This window comes from Sphaerodactylus townsendi, linkage group LG03 (genome assembly GCF_021028975.2).
Source record: "Sphaerodactylus townsendi isolate TG3544 linkage group LG03, MPM_Stown_v2.3, whole genome shotgun sequence".
In the NCBI taxonomy this organism is placed as follows: domain Eukaryota; kingdom Metazoa; phylum Chordata; class Lepidosauria; order Squamata; family Sphaerodactylidae; genus Sphaerodactylus; species Sphaerodactylus townsendi.
The window spans coordinates 142,968,416-142,985,304 of NC_059427.1; the positions used below are offsets into that span (position 1 = coordinate 142,968,416).

Sequence of the window (16,889 nt, forward strand, 5' to 3'; positions counted from 1 at the left end):
CCATAGATTATTAGGAATCCACTCCTTGCTCTTAACCACTGCACCACACTAGAGGGGGGGAGGTTGTGGGGTTGCACATCTCTGGTGACAGCGGAACCCCTCCAAGCTGGTCCAGGATCCCGAGTAGGTCGGCGGAGTGAGACAGTACTCACAGGATGTGGTTCTTCTTCTGGCGCTTGACTAACTTTATTTCGGTGGATTAAGGCATAACGTTGAGGGTTAAGTGACAATCTTGCCTTCCTGGAGTGTTTATACATGCATATAAATGTGGACATCGGGAATAGTCACAACTCGATTTCCAATCAAAGGACTCCTATACCTGAACTGTCAAAGAAGCTGACATGGGATGTGAGTCTTGTATGGATAAAAAAAAAGGTTATATTTCACTGCAAGAAAAAAGCATATGGGTGTTGTGTGTTTTTTTCCAGGCTGTGCGTGGATGAGGAATCTGACATTTCCGCTTCTGCCGCTTTTGTCCCCTCGCTCTCTTCAGTGATATCATCACGGCAACATGTGTTTCTCCCAGTGGACCAAGGTAGAAAAGATTGTGTGGTGGGAGAGCATATGTTTTGATTGTGTGATGGGGCATATGTGGAGGGGGGGGAGGGAAATGAGGGCATTTATATGTGAGGTGGACAAACCCCTCCCCATGAGGTAAACAAAACATATAATCTCCCACTCAATCAAGTGGGCCACATCTGTGCCACTGAAACATCTCTTACTGTGTCACTTCTGAAGATGCTAGCCATAGATGAGAGCTTAAAATGTTAGAAGCAAAAACTACCAGATCACGGGGCCACACAGCCTAGAAAACCCACAACAGTCAAGTATAAGTTGGATTCCAGCCATGAAAAGCTTTCGACAATACACTGAAAAGGTGTACTTTTTATAATACAAATCCCAGAACACTCTAGGGTTTTATTTATTATGTAAAAATCCATAAAGGCAAACCCTCCATTACCCCACACCTGAAGATCTATTGTAGTAGTTACACTACTAGTGACTAGGATAATGGGTGCAAGATACAGGAAAAGAGATTCCAATCCTAAACTTTAGGGAAGAATTTCCCTGATGGTCAGGGCTGTTTGACAGGGGAACTCACTGCCTCAGAGGTGTGGTGGAGCTCTTCTTCTTTGGAGGTTTTTAAACAGAAGCTGGATGGCCATCTGTCAGGAGTGCTTTTGATTGTGTGTTCCTGCATTGCAGGGGTTGGACTGGATGGTTCCCCTGATGGGTCTCTTCCAACTCTCTCACGCATTCTATGATGTTGTAATTCATATGAGAACCTTGTTTCAAAGACTTTTTCATTCCAGATATTCTACTCTTATATTAATGACACTACAGATTTCTGGCTTAAAAAATGGCATAGCATCGCCTACATAGAACGCTAATAATAAATGTATTATGCTGTTGGTGACATTTGGATGTAAGCTGCCTTTATGCACATTGCAGGCATTCCTCAACGAAGCTTACAACTGTAATCCAAAAAAGAAACGATACAAAAGAGACAAGCAGAGGCCCTCTCCCTGCCTTTTTTTATTAGCCCTTTCTGAAATTCTAGAAAGACATCATTATTATGTGTTTGTAATTATTTTGTTTTTTTTACTCCTTCCGACAGTCTAGATTCAAGGCAGAGGCCCCTCCCTGGGACATTTCAAATCCTACACATTGTACTCGACTGTGCTAGTTCTGTGTTGGACTATCAAGCCTCCTGGACTTCATGCGTCTGCCCAGGAATCCTGGTGCATAAAACCCGACTCCCCTTTGGTTTTGCAGTGTGTACGCAGTACTGCGGAGATCACTTCCTGGTTCCCATGCAAACAGGTGGAAGTCCAACATCAGGACAAGAATGCTTTGGAGGACTTCCAGTCAAGCTCGTAAGAAGAATCCTGGTTAATCCTTGCCTGGAGAAACTATTTTCTCCTCCCGCCCCCACAGACAAGTGGGGAGGGCCCTCGAGATAAGCCTAGTTAGTTTCTGACCAGGTGTCTCCCCCGTTATCAGGATCTGAGCCTTTGGGAAGGACAGCCCTGCTGAGATCAGGAACATGGAAGAGCTCCAGCCATTGACCAACTATGAATAAAACTAAGAATCTACAAATGGAACTCCTACATTTTCTACTACATCTTTTTCCTTTTGACTTATGAGCCGTATGTTGATGGATGTATGATTTGAATTTTGTGTATTTTTGAAAACTCAATAAAGCATTTATATATATCTATATCTATATAAAAAGAACGCTGCGGGGGAAGGTGCCCCACCAGGCCTAGATATGACACCTTCTTGTCTAGTCCTCTCAACCTGGGATAGCTGAAGACCCACAGCACACGGCTTCCCTTGCCCCAGTCACATAGATAAAGCTGTGCGAGGTTGTCGCAGAACAGTTTCCAAGAAAAGCTCTTTTCCTAACCCTGGAATAAACAACTCCGCGCTCAACAGTCCAGATGGCTTCTCGTGGGAAAGGAAGCTTTTCACCAGACAGGTGACCACCTGGGAAAGTCGAAAGGTTGCCCGCCTGGAACACAGAGCGGCCCATTGCCATCCACGCAAAGGGCAGCTAAGGCTGGCTGGAGGGACCGGGCTCCTTCTTGGCCTCTGCTTTCGGTGTCTTCAGCAGGCTCAGTTTCTTGGGCTGGCTGGCGTTCGCCTTCATCACCACCTCGTGCTCAATCTTCTTACGGATGCCGACCTCAAGGTTCTGTGGGGGAAGAGCCTCATTAGCAACCCTGGAAGGATTCCACAGCAGCAGAGATGGTTCTTGTGAGCATGGCCTTTCCCAAGAAGCATCCCAGGGTTAACTTTTCTAATGGAAAGCCAGGATTCTAGACCCTAGGCCCGTGGTGGCGAACCTATGGCACTCCAGATGTTCATGGACTACAATTCCCATCAGCCCCTGCCAGCATGGCCAATTGACTCTTTTCCTAACCCTGGAATAAACAACTCCGCGCTCAGCAGTCCAGGTGGCTTCTCGTGGGAAAGGAAGCTTTTCACCAGACAGGTGACCACCTGGGAAAGTCTAAAGGTTGCCCGTCTGCACAAAGGGACAGAGAGCCAATGAACACGGAGCGGCCTGTTGCCATCCGCACAAAGGGCAGCTAAGGCTGGCCAATTGGTCATGCTGGCAGGGGCTGATGGGAATTGTAGTCCATGAACATCTGGAGTGCCATAGGTTTGCCACCACTGCCCTAGGCGGAGATGAGCTGGGAAGTGGGTAGATGGCCAGAGAAAACCTCAAGAGGTCCTATGGAGCCAAGAAGAGTCTCCACACTGCTCCTAAGATTACTCTTGTCAGGGTAATCAGGCCCCAGGTGGGGTTTTGTTCCCAATCTGTTTGGGACACTTTCACGACTGTCTTCCCAATATCTGCCAAAACGAGCCTTCGCCCTTTTCTGCAAGCGCTTCACAGGTCAAAATGCAGACAGTTTCGGAGGACAATCCCGTATGAATCCAGCAGCATCTCACGAGATCGAAAAGATTTTTAGGGTATGAACTTTTGAGAACAAAAGATCCCTTTCTCAGCTGTGATTCTCGAAAGCTCATATCGCCCCTCCCCTCACCCCCGCCAAACCTTGTCGGTGTCTTAAGGCACTACTAGACTCGAATTGAGCAGGTCAAACTGAAACCGTGCAACAGGAATGCTATATCCCATAGTGAACCAGTGGATATAACAATGGATGTCAGGAATCAGGGTGGGCGGGGAAGGTGTCCAAATTAGCAGCCGCTGCTCTGACCGGCTTCAGTTTGCCTTCAAACTGCATTGGGAGCTGGCAATATTCTTTCAGTTGTCTTTTTGAAACCACATGAACTTTTGTTTTTTGGCAGGGGGTTTGCCCAGAGATTTGTAGAAGGGACTGGATTCATAGGGGCAAGGAAATATAGCCAGGCAGTGAAATAAACAGGATGGCTTCAGAGTCCGGGGTTAGGAATTGCTGGAAATTATCATGAGTGCCACTCAGATTTGCTAAGAAGAAGGAGGAGGAGGAGGAGGAGTTTGAATTTTTACCCCCACCTTTCTCTCCTGTAAGGAGACTCAAGGTGGCTTACAGACTCCTTTCCCTTCCTCTCCCCACAACAGACACCTTGTGAGGCAGATGGGGCAGAGAGAGTTCAGGGAGAACTGTGACTAGCCCAAGGCCACCCAACAGGAATGTAGAAGTGCGGAAACACATCTGGTTCACCAGATAAGCCTCTGCCACTCAGGTGGAGGAATAGGGAATCAAACCCGGTTCTCCAAATTAGAATCCACCTGCTCTTAACCACTACACCACACTGACTCTCCACCACGCTACACCAAGAATCCCCCGGGAGCAACGCGCCCTTTAAGAGTACCCCAGAGCTGCGTGGCTGTCTGAAAACACTACACAGATACAAGATCAGCCTGGGAGAGCTCTTTCTGCCAGGGGGCCCCTTATCTGCGGGGTGCAGCTTAAAGGGAACATTGCTTGGGAGGGTTTACTCTCCACAGACCGACTCCTCAGTGGCTATAAGAGACGGAGGTTGACTTGGGAGTTTGGCCTCCAGGGTGACCACTTGGCACGGAGGTCAGAGAAACTCACCTTCTTTAGCTTCTGCTGCTGGATCACTCGAGCTTTTTTGGGAGCGATTATTCGGCCTGTGGAAGAAATCCAACACAAAGAAATTAAATTCTCTCTCTCTCCCACGCAGGACTTACTTGCTTTGAAGAAGAATCTCTATGGACATAAACAACAGAATTTATCTAAGAATACCAAGAAAGATACCGTGCCTTGGACAGGCCGAGGCTAGCCCAACCAAGCCCGAGACTAGCCCAACCAAGGGACTCCTAATTACCCCTGGCCCATGGGAGGTTCATTTGGCCTCAACGCAGGCCAGGGACTTTTCAGTTTTGGCCCCCTCCTGGTAGAACAGGCTCCCTGAGGAGGTGAAACTTCAGGGCCCAAGCAGACTCTTTATGGAGTCTCAAGAGGGCCTTGCAAAATGCTTGAGCTGTTTCGCCATGCATTCCGTTGAGGCTGTTTTTTTTTTTTTGACCAATCTCACCTCCCATGGGCCATGAGTCCCCAGCCCAACAGGTGGGAACACTTCATCTCAGCTAGCCTTCATGCTAACCTTTAGCAGTAGCCTGGTCCCAATCAGTTGCTGATCTTATGGACCATGGTCTTTATCTCATTATCTTTGGGTCCCATTCACTTTAACTTCCATGGCCCCTTATGCAAAAAAACAGCCTGTAAGCACGCAATTCTCTTTATGCATACCAACAGACACGGGGTGCGATTTGGATGGATGGACGGATGGACGGACGGACGGACGACTTTCGACGGACGGACTTTGACGGACGGACGGACGGACGGCACCTGGACGGACGGATGGACGGACTTGGGACGGACTGACGGACGGACGGACGGACGGACGGACGGACGGACGGACGGACGGACGGACCAGGCAGGCAGGCAGGCAGGCAGGCAGGCAGGCAGGTAGGCGAGGCAGGCAGGCAGGCAGGCAGGCAGGCAGGATGGTAGGCAGGATGGCAGGTAGGATGGCAGGGGAAGGCAGGTAGGATGATAGATGGATGGATGGATGGATGGATGGATGGATGGATGGATGGATGGATGGATGGATGGATGGATGGATGGATGGATGGATGGATGGATGGATGGATAGGTAGGTAGGTAGGTAGGTAGGTAGGTAGGTAGGTAGGTAGGTAGGGTAGGTAGGAGATGACAGGATGGATAGAATCTGATCTCAGAAGATAGGCAGGGTCAACCCTGGTTCATAGAGCCCCATTGAAGGGACACACTGAGGAGGTCCAGAGTTGCCACGCAGAGGGAGGCAAGTAAACGATGTCCGGCCTTTGCCTTGAACATGATGGTCCAGGCATCGGAAATGGATCTCAGCAGACAGTCAGAAGCTAAGCCCCCTGGAGAGTACTTTGGAAGGGAGAGCAGCACAGGAAGTCCAGGGATGCCGCTATGCAGAGGCAGGGAGGGGAGGAACCGGGCTGCCAGTGCCAGAGGAGCCACTTTGCATGCTAGACAGTCCCACGGTTAAAAACCTGGGCATCTCCAGCTGAAAGGCAAACCACCTCTGTTTGGCGACCAGTGGACTCCCCTCAAGCAGTGGTCTCCCCATCCAAGGACCTTCACCAGGGGTATAAACCCAAGGATAAGCTCTCTGCTACTCAAGTGGAGAAATAGGGAATCAAACCTGATTCTCCAGATTAGAATCCACCTGCTTTTTAACACAGGCTATGCCAATGCCTCACTCTTGTTTAGTGTGGGTAAGCTTTAGATCCAGCAAAAACCTGTTTACTGAAATACAATAAGCGGATTTTGGTAAACCTGGAGTCTGGTCATTGGGAGGGAAAACGATGGACACAGCCCTGCAACCTTACAACTGCAGGCTAACCTGGGTCTGCGTCGAAGGTCAAGGCAAGATGCAAACCGAGGTGGTTTGGCCCTTCCAGCTGGAGATGCCTGCTCGTTTTAACCTGGGACTGTCAGCATACAAAGTGGCTCCTCTTGCCACTGAGCTATGGTTCCTCCCTCCTGCCTCTGCGCAGCAGCAGCCCTGGAGTTTGCTGGTGGTCCAAGTTGACTAATCAGGGCCTACACTGCTTAGCTTCTGAAAGTAGACTAGCTCTGGACCATCCAGGTCAAGACATGAGCAAAACAGAGGTGGTTTGCCATTGCCTACCTCTGCATTGTAGCAACCCTGGACTTCTCAAGCAGGTGGTCTCCCATCCATTTAAAAAAAAAAATTTTAATTGTATCATTTGAATATTCCATTTTATATTAATACTTCTTCTTCATTCGCTTGCAAACAATACATTTTCCCCTTTCCCTCCCCCCCCTCTGTATTTTCTTCATAGTTTTATCAAACAGACAGCCGTGAAGTTCATTCTTTTGTAATCTCTTCTCCCATATCTCCTCATTGACTCCAGCTCTTTTCTTTCATCCAGTCTGCATATATGGTCCATATCTTCAAGATTTCAGCTCTGTTTATCTTGCCACAGTTTATTCTTCTTTTGTTATGTTCTAAAATGTCCAGTGTCCCTCTTTGTTCCCTGTGATGTATTCCAAACCATTTCTGGATTGTCCATTTTTTCTTTTCTTTCCAGCCTAAAGCTATTGTTGCATGCTGCTGCTTTGATCATTATTTTATACATATAGCTTTCATATGTTTTTTTTTATCCACCTTCCTATCCTCCATTACACCCATGAACATTTCGTCATTATTTATCCCAATATTAATCTTCACCAGTTTCTCGATGTGTAACATTACGGTTGTCCAAAAAATTTTTTCACTTCTATACATTCACCACATATGGCTATAATATGCCTCCTGGTTCTCATTAACAGTGCCAGCATTTAGGACTAAGTCCTTTCATCATATATGCTAGTTGTTTCGGGTGTTCTATGTACCATTTCCTCAATATCACTTTTCTTTTCCAACTCCATATATTTCTCAATCTTTATATTTTTTCCAACTGTCTATTGGTGGTCTCTCATCCAAGGACAAACCAAGTCTGGACCCTGCTTCTGAGATTCTGATGAGATTGGACTAGCCTGGGCCACCCAGGTCAAGGCAAGAGATGAACAGGGAGTGGTTGGTTTGCCATCACCTGCGCCTGGCGCAGGGCAGTACCCTGGACTTCCGGGTGGGTCTGACCCTGCTTCGGCTTCTGAGATGTGATGAGATGGGAGCTAGCCTGGGCTAGCCAAGTTTGGGCAAAATTGATGAAAAAGTCCCTCAATGCAAGCCTCAACCCACATAAGTTGCCCCATAAAGTTTTCAGGGAAGAGACGTCCAGAGGTGATTTGCCTGCTGTCTCGGCCTCTGCATAGTGACCCGGCTGGTTCCCATCTGCTGCTTCCAAGATCTGTGGTGCCCTCAAATGCCCAATCCTGAGGGTTTCCCTGGCACTTTGTACAGTGTTGTTGATGTCACTGCGTGTGACTCTACAGCAGCAAACCATGCCAGCGCATTATGTATACCTAAGGAAAAAACATACAGGCGTGCGGCAGACATGAGCATTGCACATGCCGGAAGAAGTATAGTTGCACACCAAAAATAAACACGAGTCCCTTTGAAAATCTAAAATTTCCCATCCTTCTGGCTTCAGCTTGAGAAAAATCTGAGATTTAGAGGGGGTAGACCTTGGGAAAGGATGGGGTTAGGGCAGTGATGGTGAACCTTTTTTTGAGACCAAGTGACCAAATCGGCAACCTGCAAAACCCACCTATTTTATCGCAAAGTGCCAACACGGCAATTTAACCTGAATATCGCAAGGTTTTGGTTTAGGAAAAAAAGGTTGGCTCTTGAGACGCATGCGCGCTACTCGGGAGTAAGCTTGGTGGTAGTCGGGTGGCTTTGCTTTGAAGCAACCGTGGCAACTCTTTCCAATGGGTGAATCACGCACCCTAGGAGGGTTTACATTCAGAAGCAAGCCCCATTGCTAAAGCAATCGAAGCTTACTTCCCAGGTAAAGCGATCACGCTTTAGTTCTTTTGCATGAAAATCAGTGGGGTTTCACAGCGCTTTAACAGGGTTACCTACACTGCTTCCCCAAAACTTCTGGTCTTCGGTTTAATACTAATAATCGAGCCCAGCTGCCCAGGCCAGCCTAGATGTGGGGGAGAGGGGCACTCTGTTTGGCGCCCAGGCTCACCGAGAGAGGGTTTCTGAGTGCCACCTCTGGCACCCGTGCCATAGGTTTGCCACCACAGGGTTAGGGGGAGGGGAGGGGCTTCAGTGGGGTAGATTGCCGGCCATTAGGTCCACCCTCCACAGCAAAGTCATTTTCTCCCAGGGGACATGAGAGGAGAGAGGAGTGAGGAGTTTGATTTATACCACCCCCACCTTCCTCCTCCTGTAAGGGAGTGTTGAAGGTGGCTGACAAGCTCCTCTTCCCTCTCCTCTCCCCACACAACAGACACCTGGGTGAGGCAGGTGGGGCCGAGAGAGTTCAGAGAGAACTGTGACTAGCTAGCCCAAGGTCACCCAGCTGGCATGTCGGAGTGTGGGAACACATCTGGTCCACCAGAGAGGCGCCCCTGCCGCTCAGGTGGCAGAGCGGAAATCAATCCTGGCTCCTCCGCAGCAGTAGAATCCAGCTGCTCTTAACCCCACCCCACGGCGGGAAAGAGTTGCCAACCTCGGGACTGGGCAGTCCTGATTATTCGGGGGGCGGCTGTTGGGGAAGGCGCGGTATGGGGAGAGACCTGGCCAGCGCAGATGGTGCCACGAAGCCCACCCTCCACAGCAGTTGTTTTTTCTCCCGGGGGACCCGAGGCCAGCTGGGATGCCGGGGAAGCCCCAGCCCCCGCCGGGAGGCTGGCAACCCCTGCCCCGGGCGCTGCGAGAGGGTCGCGACCCGAGTGCGGGCGGGACTCGGCACGCCCGGCCCGTGCGTAAAGGCGCACATGGCGAGGGCTGCCCGGGCGCCCGCTCTCCCTCCTTCCCGGCCGCCTCCTGCGCGGCCCCCCCAGGCGGCGGCGGCGGCCCCCTTCTTCCGGGAGAGCCGAGCCCTCCCTGCTGGCGGGCCTGGGGACTTCGTCTTGCTCCTGCGCCATGGCTGCCCCTGTCCGCTCACGCTCCGCCCGACCCGGAAATGGGATGGCACAGAGCGCAAGGCGCGCGCGCACGCTGGCGCGACATAAAGACCTGATTCCACGCGGCAACACGCCACAGGGGGGCGACGGGCAGACTCCTGGAGATTTGCGGGTGGGGAGCCGGTGGAGGGGCTCCTGGTGGTACTCTAACGCCCTCGAGGCTCCTTTATTATTTTGATTTTTTCTTATTCTCGTATTCCGCCCTCCCCGACAGGGGCTCAGGGCGGCGGACCGTAAAAACAGTCATAAAACAGTTCACCAGATAAGCTCCTCGGCCGCTCAGGTAAGGGAGCAGTGGGGAATCAAACCCAGCTTTTCCAGATTAGAATCCACCTGCTCTTAACTTCACCACCCTACGTTGGCTCGGTTGGCGCCATTCTCTCCTCCTCACCTACTCTGGTGGTGTGTGTGACTGGCCCTGGATTACCCAGAGACCTTCCTATGGCAAAAGCAGGGATTCAACTTGGCATCTAAGATCCTAGTCCTTTACTGGGGTTAAGCTCTGCTCTGGGTAGGGAAATCACCAGGATTTGGGGGGGGTGGAGCCTGAGGGCATGCACATGGTTTGGGAGGGGGTCAGCCAGTGAAAATGCAAGGCCCCAGAATCCCTCCTCCAAAGCAGCCATTACTTCCAGGGAATTCGATTCTGTCGACTGGAGATCAGCTGTGATTCCAGGGAGCCCTCCAGACCCCACCTGGAGGTTGGCAACACTATCCAACCCCCCCCTTCTGCTCCCCATCAATCCAGAGTGATGACCCAGCAAGAAGCAACAGTTCCTGATGTTCAAAGGAAAGCACCTTGTCTTTTCCCCCCAGGGTGCATTTTTTTCTCCAGCAGCTGGCCCAGGGATTGCCCAACCTGGTCCGTCTGCATCCCTCACAAGCAGGAGAGGACACATGACTGGCGATTGATACCTGGAATAGTCCTACAAATCATGGGCAGGACTCCTGGGTGATGTGCTTAACATTCATGTGAATCTCACAGCTGCTGCAGCTCTTGTCTCTGCCTGGATACACAATTGGTGAACCACAAAGCTGTACAGCCTTCTGGGAGCGGCAAGTGGTGGCGTAGTGGCTAAGAGCAGGTGCACTCTGGATCTGAGGAACTGGGTTTGATTCCCCGCTCTGCCGCCTGAGCTGTGGAGGCTTATCTGGGGATTCAGATTAGCCTATGCACTCCCACACACACACCCAGCTGGGTGACCTTGGGCTAGTCACAGCTGAGCTCTCTCAGCCCCATCCACTCTCCACAGGGTGTTTGTTGTGAGGGGGGGGAAGGGCAAGGAGGATTGCAAGCCCCTTTGAGTCTCCTCGCAAGAGGAGAAAGGGGGGACATAAATCCAAACTCTTCTTCTGTTTCCATTCAGCCTGCAAATCCTCCATATCACGCCTGCTAGTGGCTCTAGACCAGGATTGCTGGCCCAGCTGAATGCAGGATGCGTACAGGTGGTGCCGAGGACAAAATGAGCCGTAGAGCTAGCCAATTCTACCCACCTCCCACCACCAGTCAGATCTTCTGAAATGAAGAGCAAACGGTGGTGGTGAAAGGTGCAGAGGCATGCGGGACTAATCCCGAGAGAGACATGTGGGATCATGGCATGTCCTCGGGCGCCCCAGACATGGGGAGGTTGTCACATAAGGGGGTGCAAAATCACGCCTCCCATGCCCACACGCCCTCTCGTCCCCAGCAGCTGCTCAGGCGGCAGTAACTGGCAGCATCCCTCCAGAGTGCGCAGGGCTGGCGAGGAGCTCCAGGGTGCAGCATGGGATAGGGGACCGGGGTGGGATCTCTGCCTTCCTCGGCAGCGGGATCTCAGGGCATCTACTGGCGCCTGCAGGCTGCCTCGGCCAAACACCCCGCTGGCAGGACGCCTCTAGAAGGAGATGGTCACAAGCCAACATTTCAGAACAACCTCTGCCACAATGGGCAACAAGCTTAAAAGTTGGAGCAGGCGGCTGCTATCACTTTTAGGATTTTATTCCATTTTGCTTTGTACTTCTTTGATGCATTTTAAATAGGAAACTCTTTATTCTGTCTATATACTGCCCCCCTTAGCTGCTAAGACGTGAAATGGAAAGAGCAGGCTAAGAAGTTTGGATTTTAATTGCATCAAATGCAGACTTTGCTCCATCCATCGCTGCATTTTCCAGGGGTGCAACAGAGATATTGGTCAGCTGTGGGTACTCGTAGAATTCAATGCACCACAACTCCCCTCACCCCCCCTTTTTAAAAAGGTATTCTCTTCTTGGTCTTCCCAGCAGGGGAATTAAACTCAAAAGACAGGCTTTCTGCATTCGGACATCTGGAACAAGTTCCCCCAAGCTAAATCAAAGATTCGTGGCACAAACATGGCTTATTGTCGCGGCTTCCCTTTATTAGGAAGTCTTGGTATGTCCAGGGCAAATAACAGGCCCCTCATCAGTCTCCCCTGGCACACATAATGGGGAACAGGCAAGAAGACCTCCCTCTTGATCATGTACCTCTATTCCCTGCATTGGTGAGACCTCACCTGGAATATTGTGTACAGTTCTGGGCACCGCAATTCAAGAAGGATATTGACAAGCTGGGACGGGCTCCAGAGGAGGGCAGCCAAAATGGTAAAGGTGTGGAATCCACTCTACGCAGGGAAAGACTTAGGGAGCTGGGCATGTTTAGTCTGGTGAAGAGAAGGTCAAGAGGTTACACGACAGCCATGTTTAGATATATCATGTCTAGATATCTGAAGGGATGTCGTGGTTGGTGAGGGAAAAACTTGTTTTCATGCTGCTCCAGAGACTGTAGGTCCGGGAATAATGGGTCTGCACAAGTGAAGGAAAAGAGATTCCACCTAAACATCAGGAAGAGCTTCCTGGCAGGTAAGGGCTGTTGACAGTGGAATGCACTCCCTCAAGAGAGAGTGGTGGAGCGCCCTCCTCCTTTGGAGGTTTTAAAAGAGCTGGATGGCCATCTGACAGGAGTGCTTTTGATTGTGTGTTCCTGCAGGGCAGGGGTTGGACTTGATGGCTCCTCTCTTTCCAACTCTATGATTCTATGTTCCATGCAAGAACAAAAATCGAAGCGAGGGGTTCGTGGGTAGAGAGCATCTGCTTGATTAACAATGCTCTCTTTGGTTCCATCCCGATACCCTCCAGTTCCAAAGATCCAGGCAGGTAGGTGATGTGACCCTGTCACCCTGATGGACCAAAGGTCTGATAAGGCATCCTCACATGTTCATGTGTTGTTGTTGTTGTTGTTTATTGCTTTCTTATACCGCTACCTCCTATATTCAGGAAGGTGTACAACAATCGGGCATATATAAGTAGAGCACAAATATAAATACAAACCAGTTTTTTAAAACATAGCCTAATTTGGTAAACATATCTTAAAACCGGGATGGCAATTCTTAATTACAGTAAAAAATCTGGAAACTCGGAGTGGAAGTAAAAGGTGGGAAAAGGATGCATCGTGGGGAATACACGGCAACAACAGTCAGTGTTTGCATGCAAACTTGGCTTCGTTGGAGTTTGCTGTATGCGCATTACTACCGCCAATGCGGAAATAAATTGATTTCCTCTCGTGAAAGGCTGCGCCCCCATGCAGTTATTTATTTATTTATTTTGTTAATTCATTTGTACCCCACCTTTCTGCCCAGTGTGAGGACCCGGAGGTGGCTTTTACTCATTCTCTCCTCCACTTTTATCATCACAACAACTCTGCTAGGTAGGCTAGGCTAAGAGAATGTGGCTGGCCTAATGTTACCTGTAGCGAGCTCCTGGTGCAGGGATTCAAAACAGCTGCAGCTCCTGGTGCAGGATTCTTAGGTACTTTGAGGAGTGCGACTTGACAGTAAATCTGGACAAAAATTCAGCAGAGTTTACTGATGGCTAAGTATGCATTAGGGTCAAAAAAAATACAACGCTCTGTGAGGCAATCGCGGTAGAACCAGGGCTGGCGCTTTATTCCATCGCTTCGAAAGCAATAATTCCCACATCTGGGCAATCCACATTCTGCCCTCGTGGGAAATCTGAATTCTGCCACCTGTGATTCTGAATGAGCAACGGTTCAATGTTTGTTCTGCCATGTTGATGATCGCGGCCTGTCATGTATCAGCTGGAGGGGAGGGGCCCGCAAGTTTCCCATCCCGTTTCTTAGCCCCTGCTCTTTGTCCGCCTTAAACTGGGCTCCAAAGAACAGCCGAACCCCTTCAGTTCTATCAAGGACAGTCTCCCCATCCGGGCAGGGACAGTTCTGGCATTTGATAGTTCTCTGGCTCCGCTTCTAAATTGCTGGAACGGCTTGGGGCAACAGCAAACAAACAGCTCTGCTGCTCATGGAGAGGGGGAAGATCTTGGAGTGGGGGGCACTCCAAGCCCTGCCCGCCCACCTCCCACTGGCTTCTCTGCAGCTCCAGCATGTTTTGCCTTTACACACTTCCATGCAGAGATCTTCACATTGCCAGAAAAGACAGGGAGCTTTTTTGCTTAAATGAAAGCAATAATCTGGTAACCAACTCCTTCAGACTCCATGGCATCCTCGTGATAGGGCATTATAGTATCATATAAGGCATTAACGGGGAAGGGGGGTGCCTCCGCAATCAGTAGAGACTCTACACTGTAGAGTTGCACTCCCTCCCAATTGCTCCACAAATCCCAGCCTTCCTTCCCTGATTAACAAAAAAACTGCAAAACAGCATGAAAACTAATAATCCTTCCTGAACGACAGAACAGGTTACCAAGCTGGGCAAAGTTTTAAAAAACCTAGGCAGTACAGGACAACTCCGAGAGGGGGTCAGGATCTTGCTTTCTCTCATGCGTGCCTGGCCTTCACAGATGTTCCGTGACCTGGTGGACAAACATGGAGTGGGCATTCCCCACCAGCCACTCGCGCAAATCTACTGTACCTCTCTCCACACGCAGCAAAATCTGGCCTTTCTCGCTATTAGGGGAAGGTCTTAACATCTTGCAGCAAGTAAACGCACTCAGGTTACAGAATCCTCTTGGCTTTGTTCCTCCCTTTCCCCTGCGGAAACTCAGACCTGTGGCTTTGTGCGCGGGCGGGTGGGCTCTGTGTGCTTAAGCTCTCGGATTCTCAGCAAAGGAGGGATTCTGGCACCAGGAGAAAGCACGGAAGGGTCCTGCTTCAATGGCAGCCCCAGAGGCAATAAAACCGCTTCAAGGAAAAGGAACAGACGGTATCTTCTCAAGAACATATTTGCGCTACATGTGTGTGCCTCCACACAGAGAGTCTTTTATTCAGGCATCCAGCTGGCCAGTCCTCCTGCAGCTGCCAACAGGAGTAGCCTCTCACCGCTTCAGAAGACGCAGCCACTGGAACACCTGTTCCAGTCACCTCTGAAGGCAAAGAGCCGCCGGACTCCGCGAGCTCACAGTTCAGCATCGGCATCGGATCGAAGAGTCTGGAATAATCTGCAACTAGCTGCAGGCGGCCGGAACTGCACGGGGCATTTCCCCTTCTTCGCTGTTTGGGAGCCGCCGCCTGCCACCGCTAAGGCTGCCATAAGGGCGCGCTTGTCCCGGCCCTGTCGGTCCTCCGCCGCCACCTTCTTCCGTGGGAAGCTCCAGGCCCGCCTCGATTTCACCACGCAGGGACTCCAAGGCTTGTCATATCTATGGGTGACTCTATGGTCGGGCCGGGATTTCCCAGACAGGCCCAGCTTTCTCAGGGTGTCGTTAGATTTGGCGCCGGAGGCCGGAGGCGATGAGAACCAGGGGCGGTCAGCACTGCGCCGCGCCTTCTGCTTCTGCTTGTCTTCGTGAGGGGCTGGAAGGTGAAAGGGGGGAGCCGGGTTAGTGGGGTGGGGATACACCAGTTCCCTCAAGCATTTGCTCTCCCAGGCTCAATTAAAGGTGCTGGTATTGGACTTTTAAAGCCCTGAATGGCTTGGGACCAACATACTTCCTTAGACTGCATCTTCACCTGAACCTACCTGCATGCCACCCCTTGGTTATCTTTGGAGGCCCTGCTTTGAAGAAGAGGAGGAGGAGGGAGGAGGAGAGAAGAAGAAAAAAGAAAAAGGGGAGGGAGAGTTTGGATTTGATATCCCTCCTTTCTCTCCTGTAAGGAGACCCAAAGGGCTTACAATCTCCTTTTCCCTTCCCCACCCCACAAAACAAACACCCTGTGAGGTGGGTGGGCTGAGAGAGTCTCAAGAACTGTGACTAGCCCAATGTCACCCAGTTGGCATCTTGTTGAAAAGTGCACATGCTAATCTGGTTCACCAGAGAAGCCTCCACAGCTCAAGTGGCATAGTGGGGAATCAAACCCGGTTCTCCAGATTAGAGTGCACCTGCTCTTAACCACTACACCATGCTGGCTCTCTTGATCAACCCCACAATCTGAAGCTAGATGGATGGCGCAACCCTTCCTGCAGTCATGGCCTCCAAAACTTTGGAACTCCTTCCCCTAGGGACACTCTCGGCTGATCCCCCCTGTCCAGTGTCTTCTAACAAGCAGGGGGTTTTGTTTCGTATTTGTTTTGTCTGGCATACCCACAGTAATTATTTTTGACTCTTTTCCTGATATTGTTTGTTGATGTTTTCACTGGATTATTTCATTGATATAATTTGGGGTTTTTTATTGCTCAGATGTTTTAATGCTTTTTCATGCTTGCTGACTTATGGGCCCTGATTGGATGGAAAGTGTTTTATTGATTGATTAATTGATTGATTGATTGATTGATTGATTGATTGATTGATTGATTGATTGATTGATTGGACTTTATAATCACCGGCCTATCCCCAAGGGCTCTTGGGCTAAAAGTGTTAACAGCATAAAATGAGATTAAAATAAATTACTAAAACCTTTTAAAACAGCAATAACAATAATAGAGGCGTCCGGCCAACCCCACTTTTTTAAATTCTCCCCGGGAGACGGAGAGGCGGCGAGTCCCATTAGATGATAGGCCCAGATGAAAGAGCCAACTGGGGGAGGGGGGGCACTATTTCTACGGGTTGGTTCCTCCAAAGGCCCGGTGGAACAACTCCGCTTTTACAGGCTCCTGGCGGAACTTGTTGAAGTCCCGCAGAGCCCCAACAGCCAGAGGAAGGGTGTTCTATCAGTCCGGGGCCAGAGCCATATAGCTGCCCTGGCCCATCGGAGGCTACAAGGTCGCGATCATTGAGGGGCCAGGGACCACTAATAAATTGGCCTCCACTGAACGGAGAGGCCGCGGCAGGGACATATGGGGCGATGCGGTCTCTAAGATACAAGGGTCCTTCCAGGTCAAAGGTGAATACATATATAAAATGACCAAATCAAACACTGCATGGTTAGGTTTACTGACATAACGTGAAACCCTG

General features: G+C 50.3%; 1 protein-coding gene across 1 annotated transcript; it reads right to left on the reverse strand.

Annotated features, from left to right (window-relative positions):
- Nucleotides 1-1,848: 1,848 nt before the first annotated feature.
- LG03H19orf53 (linkage group 03 C19orf53 homolog) lies at nucleotides 1,849-11,150 on the reverse strand. Its single transcript, XM_048487447.1, has 4 exons — nucleotides 11,085-11,150; nucleotides 9,448-9,688; nucleotides 4,557-4,612; nucleotides 1,849-2,698 (listed from the first exon to the last, which is right to left on the reverse strand). Exons 1-4 carry the CDS (start codon nucleotides 11,148-11,150, stop codon nucleotides 2,558-2,560), a joined length of 504 nt encoding a protein of 167 aa, XP_048343404.1. The 3' UTR covers nucleotides 1,849-2,557.
- Nucleotides 11,151-16,889: the final 5,739 nt, after the last annotated feature.

Excerpts from the sequence above, each read along its gene's own strand:
- LG03H19orf53 (XM_048487447.1), bottom strand. The coding sequence starts at position 11,150 with ATGCCTCTGCACCTTTCACCACCACCGTTTGCTCTTCATTTCAGAAGA. Across the intron at positions 9,689-11,084 it reads GATCTGACTGGTGGTGGGAG|GAGTCTGCCCGTCGCCCCCC; the intron begins GTGGGTAGAATT and ends GCAAATCTCCAG. Across the intron at positions 2,699-4,556 it reads AGCAGCAGAAGCTAAAGAAG|AACCTTGAGGTCGGCATCCG; the intron begins GTGAGTTTCTCT and ends CTTCCCCCACAG.